This window comes from Pan paniscus, chromosome 9 (assembly GCF_029289425.2).
Source record: "Pan paniscus chromosome 9, NHGRI_mPanPan1-v2.0_pri, whole genome shotgun sequence".
NCBI lineage: Eukaryota > Metazoa > Chordata > Mammalia > Primates > Hominidae > Pan > Pan paniscus.
In genome coordinates this window covers 7,757,900-7,768,688 of record NC_073258.2, presented here as the reverse complement: position 1 = coordinate 7,768,688, position 10,789 = coordinate 7,757,900, and the positions used below count along the sequence as shown (strand labels likewise).

General features: G+C 38.0%; 1 protein-coding gene and 1 pseudogene across 1 annotated transcript; both read left to right on the top strand.

Moving 5' to 3' along the window:
• Positions 1-1,372: 1,372 nt before the first annotated feature.
• On the top strand, positions 1,373-2,193 carry LOC100981549 (olfactory receptor 51B2-like; annotated as a pseudogene).
• A 6,261-nt stretch (positions 2,194-8,454) lies between these two features.
• Positions 8,455-9,393, top strand: LOC100980536 (olfactory receptor 51B2). The gene has a single exon (XM_063607952.1). It carries the CDS (start codon positions 8,455-8,457, stop codon positions 9,391-9,393), a length of 939 nt encoding a protein of 312 aa, XP_063464022.1.
• Positions 9,394-10,789: the final 1,396 nt, after the last annotated feature.

Here is a 10,789-nt window from a genome sequence, read left to right as displayed (position 1 = left end):
GCTTAGGGTATCATAAGGTCCAATTCAAAATGTTGGGAGGGCTGGGCTCTTATCCTAAGGCTCTGGGGAAGAATTCGCTTCCACGTTCATTCAGATTGTAGTCAGAGCTCAGTTTTTTTTTCTTTTTCTTTTCTTTTCTTTTTTTTTTTTTTTGAGATGGAGTCTCGCTCTGTCACCCAGCCTGGAGTGCAGTGGCACAATCTCTTGCTCCCTGCAACCTGCGCCTCCCGGGTTCAAGCAATTCTCCTGCCTCAGCTTCCCGAGTAGCTGGAACTACAGGCAACTGCAACCACACCTGGCTAATTTTTATATTTTTTGGTAGGGATGGAATTTCACCATGTTGGCCAGGCTGGTCTGGAACTCCTGACCTCAGGTGATCCGCCCGCCTTGGCCTCCCAAAGTGCTGGGATTACAGGCTTGAATGAGCCATTGCACCCGGCTGTCAGAGTTCAGTTTCCTACTGCTGAACTCTGAAGTCCCTGTTTGTTTTTGTTTTTTGTTTGTTTGTTTGCAGGCTGTTAGCTAGGATGCCCATTCTGTACCTAGGGGCTTCTTGCATTCCTTCTTTTGTGACCTCCTTATATTTCAAACCAGCAACTGACCCATGAACCTTTCTCAAATTTTGAACATGTCTGGCTTCCTATTCTCCTACTACTTGGTGAAAACTCTGCTTTTAGGGGCTCATGGAATTAGACTAGATTCCCCTGAGTAATTTCCTTTTCAATTAACTCAAAGTCAATAGATCAGCAACTTTAATTACATCTGTATAACCCCAAGCATGATATTGTATCATATTCACAGTCCTAGAAATTAGGATAGGAAATCTTATGGTAGAAAGGTTTTTAAAATTATGCCTATCACATCATTAAAAAAATAGCTAGTGAGAGAGGAGACTTTCTTTTCCAATATATGTGTTAGTTTTAAAGTATGTGTGAAATAATTTTTATTCTTAACATTTTTTTGATGAAGCACAATGTCTGAAAGGGTGGTAGAAAGCAGCTGGAGTCGAAACTGAGGATGAAGTCGTATAGTCTAGAGCTGTGCTGTCCAAAACAGTAGCATCTGGTTAGCTTGAGTCAGAATTTTCTGTAAGCGTAAACACTCGATTTTGAAGAATTTGTACCAAAAAAAAAATCGTGGGAACTATCTCATATATGATTTTTATGCTGATTATCTATTAAAATGATAATATTTTTGATATAGTAGCTTAAATAAGACATACTAATATTAATTTTACCACTTTTCTTTTTACTCCTTTTAATGTGACTACCAGAACATTTAACATCACATATTTAGCTCTAATTATATTTCCACCACATAGTGCTGGTCTAGAGAGCTGTTTTGTTTGTTTGTTTCTCCTCAGGTATCCACCATGTCACCCACCATTACTGCTGCCCCTTTTCTCCTCACTGGCTTTCCAGGTCTGGAGAGATTTCATCCTTGGAGTTCTATCTCCTTCTTTGTCATCTATGTCTCTACAGTCCTTGGCAATGGCAGCCTCCTCTTCTTTATCAGAGAAGACTGCACTCTTCATGAGCCCGTGTACTACTCTCTGACTATACTGGCAGCCATAGACCTTGGTGTAACTTTGACAACAATGTCCACTGTCCTTGGTGTTCTCTGGCTAGATCACAGGAAAATGAGCCATGGAGCCTGCTTCCTCCAGGCCTATCTAATCCACTCTCTCTCTATTGTGGAGTCCAGAGTGTTGCTCATCATGGCCCATGACTGTTTTATTGGCATCCATAATCCCCTGAGATACACCTCCATTCTCACCAATGCTAAGGTGGTGAAGATAGATCTGGGGGTTCAAATGAGGGGATTTGTTGTGCTAATTGTGCCCATAATCATCACCCTCTCTGGATTCCCCTACTGTCGATCCCATGTCCTCTCCCATGCTTTCTGCCTGCACCAGATGTGATCAAACTGGCCTGTGCAGACATCACCTTTAATAGACTTTATCCTGTAGTCCTGGTCTCATCAACTGGTTTCTTGGACTTTGTGCTTATCCTTATCTCTTACATTCTGATCCTTAAGAAGGTCATGGGAATTGCCTCAGACAAGGAGCAGACTAAGGCCCTAAATACTTGTATTTCTCACATTAGCTGTGTTCTGGTTTTTAATGTCACTTGATTGGGCTACCACCCTTTCTACCACCCTTTTAGACACTGTGCTTCATCAAAAAAATGTTAAGAATAAAAATTATTTCACACATACTTTAAAACTAACACATGTCACAATGCAAATCAAAACCACAAAGAGATACCATCTCACACCAGTTAGAATGGCAATCATTAAAAAGTCAGGAAACAACAGGTGCTGGAGAGGATGTGGAGAAATAGGAACAATTTTACACTCTTAGTGGGACTGTAAACTAGTTCAACCATTGTGGAAGTCAGTGTGGTGATTCCTCAGGGATCTAGAACTAGAAATACCATTTGACCCAGCCATCCCATTACTGGGTATATACCCAACGGATTATAAATCATGCTGCTATAAAGACACATGCACACGTATGTTTATTGTGGCACTATTCACAATAGCAAAGACTTGGAACCAACCCAAATGTCCAACAACGATAGACTGGATTAAGAAAATGTGGCACATATACACCATGGAATACTATGCAGCCATAAAAAATGAAGAGTTCATGTCATTTGTAGGGACATGGATGAAACTGGAAACCATCATTCTCAGCAAACTATTGCAAGGACAAAAAACCAAGCACTGCATGTTCTCACTCATAGGTGGGAATTGAACAATGAGAACACATGGACACAGGAAGGGGAACAACACACTCCGGGGACTGTTGTGAGGTGGGGGGAAGGGGGAGAGAGAGCATTAGGAGATACACCTAATGCTAAGTGACGAGTTAATGGGTGCAGCACACCAACATGGCACATGTATACATATGTAACAAACCTGCACATTGTGCACATGTACCCTAAAACTTAAAGTATAATAATAATAAAAAAATAAAATACATTATTTTGGATTAACAAAAACCAACAGGCTACCACAGATTCTCTTTGTGTTAAATTTTCTCACATGTTTTGTTATTCTGGCTCTGCTAGAATTCTCTTGATTTGAGTTTGTCATATTTTCTCTTTCCCCATAGCCTGTGTATTTTTTCTTCCTTTATAGAATTAAACTGTACCCCACTTATACAAACACTATATTTGTTACCTTCCTTGTTTTTCAATTATTAGCTTAAATAATATTTCTTTTGAGAAATTTTCCCCTGCCCCAAAGATGCTTTCTATGGGCTCCCTTTAGCATGTTACCATCTATGCAGTAATGATAGTGCTATGAAAATTTGTGGTAACTATTTTCTTTATATTACACACTATTTACATTCTGTGAATAAAGACTATGCTCCTCATTGTGTATCTGGCAAAAAAAAAAAAAAAAAGGGCAATGAGCTACAAGTAATATAATTTTAAGATAAAAAGCTGAATGTCAGCCGGGCGCAGTGACTCATGCCTGCAATCCCAGCACTTTGGGAGGCCAAGGCGGGTGGATCACAAGGTCAAGAGATCGAGACCATCCTGGCCAATATGGTGAAACCCCGTGTCTACTAAAAATACAAAAATTAGCTGGGTGTGGTGACGTGCTACTGTAGTCCCAGCTTCTCAGGAGGCTGTGGCAGGAGAATCACTTGAACCCGGGAGGTGGAGTTTGCAGTGAGCTGAGATTGTGCTACTGCACTCCAGCCTAGCAACAGAGTGAGACTCTATCTAAAAAAAAAAAAAAAAAAAGCTGAATGTCATGAATCTGCATGACTATTAACAGATCCATTGAAGTTCCAGTAGATAAGAACAAATTTTACCAAAGTAACAGGAAAGACAAAAATGCAATTGGAATTCATAAGCTCTAGGACCGGTAGAGGTACATATGATCCCTGAAGACAACCGATATCCCCTAACCCTTTCAAATAAACTAAGTTATGATGCTGAGTCTCCTTGGGTCACATAACCAAGCCCTGGTATCCCTATCTTACATCAACTGGTTTTTGAATTTCAAATTTTCCTCACCCCATTCTTCAGGAAACACCTGAAAATCCCGAGGACATCAGTTGTGGGGCCCTGTTCCTCCCGAACAGAGAAGAGAGGGAAGGGAGATCAAGGGGTCTCCTGAGATGCTAGAAAGATGAAACTCAGGGGAGGTGATTTCCACATGCATAAGCTTTAAAATGAGGCCTCATGAGAGGTCTGTGAGTGAATGATCTGAACTGAGTCCTCAAAGAGGACAGGAATAGCTTCCTATTTTAGCCACAATACTGTGAGTGGGTGAGTGCCAGGAACTTGAATATGGAATGATTCCTCTCTCTTCTGATGTGAGATGCACTCAAGGAAAGCATATAAGAAGGTTTTCCAGAGGTCTGCCTAGAGGTAAAGATCACAGCTGAGGTGGGATATCCTACAGCACAGATTTTTTTTTTCTTTTTTGAAAGAGTATTTAAGGAACTGTGATAGATTTAGGTGTTCTAATCTGGGACCCTTGGATTGGCATAAGTATAATTGTTAATGCTCAGAACTGCATGTGTCATTGTGCATTCTTACCATTTTTCTATGTAGATGTTTATAGCTTTTTTTTCAGAGAATATTTCTTCATTCCAAAACAGCTTTGTTATCACTCACCTCCTTTGTTCAGTTATTGGTAAATATATTACATTTATATTTGTAATAGTTCCAGCAATGCAATTCTATTTTTTATTGTAATACCTTCATTTTTGAAAATAAGAAGCAGAAAGGAATATGTATGCATAATGTCTTCTATAATGACATGACTATCTTTACTGGTGCTTTTGTCATTTTATGTAGATTCAAATGATCATCTTTGGTCATTTGGTTTCAACTTAGTTGAAATCAACTCAGTTTTTGTTTATCCAGAAAGGGCTTATTTTACGTTTATTTTTTATCGATAACTTTCCTGTTCAGAGGATTCTTTGTTGACAGTTTTTCTCTGAAGAGTAGACAAAAAATTCTGAATCGAGTTGAAAGGCTTAGAAAAGGGCAACCAAATTAAGATCTAAGAAAGCAAATTGGTTTGAAAATGAAATCATATTGATGGCAGATGATAATATATTGGACTGGGTTGGAGAAGGCAGGAGGAATTTAACTTGTGGACAATAGAAATCTGAGAGTTGGGTAGTCCCAACTGTCAGGCCCTCAGGACTGGGGCCAAATGGAGGACTCACTTTTTTGAAGATTAAAGACAATGCGTGAGAGCACAGAGTTCTGAACCTAAACAGGCTGAGCTTCTGCACTCTGCTAAGATCCTGAAATTTATAGAAAGAAAAGTCACCATTTTAACATATAACAATTTAATTTATAAGATCCAAACAACACCCCTTGAAACACACACATGCATGTGTGTCTGTGTGTTTGTTTGAAGAACTGCTCTAAGAGATGGCATGAGTAGTCAGTGGGACTCACTAGAAAAATTCTAGAGACAGGGCCCATCTCCTTAGGAAGGTGCGGGGACACATCTTCCATGCAACTCAGAAGGAAGGCAGAGTAGGAAATGAGAAAATGAGGGAAAGGAGGAATCATATTTTTTCCTCTTTCACTTGTTTATGTAGACTGTGTAATAGATTCACTATTTACTACATTTTCTTGAGGCTAACAGATCTTTCCTGTCTGTTCCTTCTTCATACTACAAAGTTCCCTCTGTCTCCTTTACTCCCTTGTATCTGGTAACATTCAAGTTATGTTCTCAAACTGAGCATGACAACTTTTTTCCATGGACCTGTATGTATTTATGCATCTTGGTGAGAGTGTTGCTACAAGTATAGGAATCTTATTCATCTAGAAATATATCATCATGTGAAATTCAGGTCAATAGAACATCTAGAATGAAGCTAGAATGAAGCAGGGCTTAGATCTATGATTTTTCTCAAGTTTTCAGCATCATGGATCCTGTTGAGACATTCAAGGGCAATATTCTGCATAAAATTGAAGGGAGAATATTAAGCACTATTATAATCTCATAGGCCATATTGAGAGCTTCTTAAGGGCAGACTGTGCTTATTACATGGTTATTTAGAACTAAACACAGTGCAGTTGTGTGGCATGTGCTCACCAATTCTGTGCTGACTCAAAATAGTCATTTTCCAACTTGTCCCAGATGGTATTGGTGAATGGAGCTCCTACAGGTTGCTTGTATCTTCATATATGATATATCAGTTCAAGGAAAAATCATCACACATCAAGTCAGGACCCCAGATCCTTAGGAAATCACTAAACATTTATGTTCTGAGTTGAGAGCTGCCTATCAATTTCACAGTCATAGCTGCTCCACCTTTATCCAGAAAAACTAGTTCTTGTGCTTCTAGTATAATTTTCTTAACACTTGTTAATAGCTAAGCCATCTTAATGGAATTTTGCCACATAGTGCAGCCTTGGGAGCATGCACACAGTATGGCTTCATCTCTGGTGACACTGCTTATAGTGGGCCTCAGTTTGATGACAGTATCTAGCTCTCCTAGAAGCCCCACACGCCTGCCTCTGGGTAAATATCAACGGCTTCCCAGTGTTGGGCAGGCTTCTTTTGTGTTTCTTTTTATTCCCAAAATCTCAGACATGATTTACCTTTCATTTTCTTTGAGGTACCATAACCTTCCCTGTCTTACTTTTAATGACCCAAGCTTAGAGATGGAGGGAGATATGACTGTAAACATTTTTTTCTGCTCATAAATATAATAAAAAACTTTCTTTTTTGGTTTCAAGTGTTTTATGGCCAATTTCTCTAAAGACGTTATTATTTTTTAAGGAAAAGCTCACAAACAATTTAAAAAGTACTTGTGCTCTGGAAATCTAGTTTGATCCTTACACAATTTTTTTAAAGGAATCCCAGATTTTATGGCTTTCTTTTTAAAAATTTCTTTTTATTTTTTAAATTTTTTAAAACTTTATTTAATTAAAAAAAATTTTTAATGTGACTTTCTTCTATGTTTACCCTTCAGAATATGTGTCACCAATTTGTCCTTTCTCTAATCTGCCATTCTCTTCCTCCTATACCTCATTCCGTACATCCTCTTATTCCTCAATCTGTGTTTTTAAGCATGAAGGATCTTTCGAAGGTAGAACAACATTTGTGTAATAATTATAATTCAGTCTTCTATATGAATTCAATGTGATTTAATTTTAGGGATTCCCTAGTGTTGGTGATTTCAGTCTCAGTAAGTTAGTAATCCTGACTCACAGGAGCTGATACAGATGTAGCATCAGAACATTTCCTTATACAATATGAAATGCTTTGTGATTTCTTCTGATTCTGATTTATTTTTGATACTGAGGCCATTTTATGAAGAAAACTGCTAGGTGCTAAAGACTTGCTTCCAGGATTCTGAATTTATCGTTAAATAAGACTGCAGCAGAGCAAGTAATAAGCTTCTTCTTTTTCCCCCACCCCTCTTGGATTGTGGCAACCAAGAAAACAGAAACAGTAGTGATGGCTGGCATCCTTAGGCTGTGGAAACATTATAATTTTACCTGTTACAGAACTGCAACAGTTCCTCAGGAGTTTGGAGTTGATGGAAAAGCAGAAAGAGGTAAGAAGGACAGAAAACCAGCTAAGTATTTAATTATGGGAAATAACGTTGGAAAGGGCAAGTGGCAGAAAGAAAGCCAGTAAGTGGTGAAAGAAACATAAAAAAGATAATTGTATGAAGATATTTGGAGAAAATGAGAAAATCAACTGGATGGAAGCATTAAAAGGTTTCTATCTCGAAAGATGGATTAGGTATGAAATGCTTATAGCAGTGATGCCCAGACATTGTTTTGCACTGGAATCACCTGAGGACCTGAAAAAAGCGAATTTGATTCAGAATGTTGGAAGGGGCAGAATCTGAGGCTGCATGCCTAACAAGTCCGCTGCTTGTTAGCTGCATCTAGTCTGTGATCCACAACTCTGGTGGCCAAGCTCAAGTAACTGTTAGAGTGACAAAGCAGTTCATTGGTAGTGATGGTGATGCACGCTATAGTGCATAAAACACTGACATTCGATTTCAAAAAAAAATGAGAAAAATTGCATTAACTGAAAAAACTGTCTTCATCATAATTGTGAAATGTAAAATTACAACAATCATTTCCAAATGGTCAGTAATCACAGCAAGAAAACAACTAAGCCAGATTATTATCCATTTATGTATATTTATGTTATGTGTTTTTGTTATCACTGTTGTTGCAAATATTTATAAGTACCCTCAAAATAGTTGGGGATAATATATTTAAAATTAATGAAAAATTTTTGAATTTGAGAAAAATTGAACCGTTAACTCAGTATTTTTTCTAATTAGGGAAAAAACCATAGTCTGTACATGCTATTCTTCTTCAGGAAAATAGTTGCAGAGTCAAATTTATCACCCCAGTTAATCATCTCCAAGCAGAAAGATTGGAGGCTCCTGGTTTCAAGGTTTCAAGAAATCTGATCTTTACCAGTGGATACACTATGTGGCCCAGTATTACTGCAGCCCCTTTTTTGCTGACTGGTTTTCCAGGGCTGGAGGCAGCTCATCACTGGATCTCCATCCCCTTCTTTGCTGTTTATGTGTGCATCCTTCTGGGCAATGGCATGCTCCTCCACCTCATCAAGCATGACCACAGTCTTCATGAGCCCATGTACTACTTCCTCACCATGCTGGCAGGCACAGACCTCATGGTGACACTGACCACGATGCCTACTGTAATGGGCATCCTATGGGTGAATCACAGGGAGATTAGCAGTGTGGGCTGCTTCCTGCAGGCTTACTTTATTCACTCCCTTTCTGTTGTGGAATCAGGTTCCCTCCTGGCAATGGCATATGATCGTTTCATTGCCATCCGCAATCCTTTGAGATATGCTTCCATTCTCACCAATACTAGAGTCATAGCATTAGGAGTGGGAGTGTTTCTAAGGGGTTTTGTATCCATCCTGCCTGTATTTTTGCGTCTTTTTTCATTTTCATATTGCAAATCTCATGTTATCACACGTGCTTTCTGCCTCCACCAAGAAATCATGAGACTGGCTTGTGCTGACATAACTTTCAATAGACTTTACCCTGTAATTTTGATCTCTTTAACAATCTTCCTAGACTCTCTGATCATCCTCTTCTCCTATATTCTAATTCTTAATAATGTCATAGGCATTGCCTCTGGTGAAGAGAGAGCCAAAGCCCTCAATACCTGTATCTCCCACATTAGTTGTGTTCTTATCTTCTATGTTACGGTGATGGGTTTGACATTCATTTACAGATTTGGGAAGAATGTGCCAGAGGTTGTCCACATTATCATGAGTTACATCTACTTCCTCTTTCCTCCTTTAATGAACCCTGTCATCTACAGCATCAAAACCAAGCAAATACAATATGGCATTATCCGCCTTTTATCTAAACACAGGTTTAGTAGTTAAACTCGGATCTGGAGAATCAGACACAGATATAAAAATGAAGCCAGAATGAAAAATGAAAGCCTGGAGTTCTTTCTTAGCAAAGAGCAAGTATATATTGGAAGACAATGTTGTCACTCACAAGGACTTAAGTACTTTACCATAGGGTTGGGGGCATATCTTAGGAGATGTCTGGTGACAGAACACTGAATAGACCATATGGAACTGAAAAAGTCTATATTTAAATTCTTCTTTCAAATGCACCTGAAATTAGCCACCTCAGTGAAATTTGAGGAAAAGGCAGAACATATAATCTCTATGAAAAACTTTTGCCTCAGTGTGCACATTTGTGCATACATGTTTATGTGTTTGCATAGGCTAATGCACACAAGTGTAAAAAAAAGTTGATCATCATTCTCTAGAAATAAATTCTTATTTAAAATTTTCATTATTCTCATGGCAAATATAGTGATAAGAAACTAACATTTTAAATTTACTTTTAAATAAGTAAGTGTTGGTTATCTTTTAACTGTCCTCTACCCTGAGTTAGGGTACTCTCTAGGGCCATGATTTGCATTTAATATTTTCTAAATACAGTCGTAAGTCACTTACAGAGTATTTCAATAAGAGCTTTTTAATTTTCAATACATTCCTTGCAGGATGTCTGGATTTTATAAAAGTATATTTCTTTACCTCATTCTTCTATAAATATTCTTTTGCCCAAAAAAATCTTAGAAGGAAAAACCTAGACAAGCTTCTTGTCAGCTCGTAAAAAAGTAAAAAGTGAGTTTTTAAGAGTACGTTTGCTCTTCAGATGATTTTAACATACTTTTCCCTTGACCTAATAATAGGAAGGGTCAAGGCTCTATTCAAAAATAGAAAATTAGCCATTCTAGAATGAAAAATATGAGACATCGTTACTTCACAAGTTATATATACTTTATATATGTTCAGAGGGAAAAATTAGAAATGGTGATTCTTTTGCCATAAATACTTTCTCTGACATCTACTGTAAAACTCTCTATATTAGGAAGACTAACAATGTTGAGAGAAATGGATTTCAATTCATCCAATGACTAAAAAATTGTGGTGGGAGGAGTTTTTGTATGACTGTGTACTAAAAGCTTCTTTTAGACTGATTTAATTGTGAAACAGGATTTTCATCCACAAATTTCAAAAGGGGAAAACCTGTCTCAGAGTATAATGTTCAAGTTATTGATGCTGAATATAAACTCAAATCCTAAAAGTCAGTTATCTACCAAAGACTTTCTCTGTTCCTTATTATGTGACCACGAGGTCTATAATACATCTAGGCATCTTAATGGAAAAATCTCATTTCGGATAATTCCCATCTTGATTTGCTATCTTGATGCAGAACCTCTTGTAGCTGAGGAAAGCCTGCCTTTGTTTGCCATCTTTG

What these genes read in the sequence shown, in the direction of transcription:
- LOC100980536 (XM_063607952.1), top strand. Translation starts at nt 8,455, where the DNA reads ATGTGGCCCAGTATTACTGCAGCCCCTTTTTTGCTGACTGGTTTTCCA.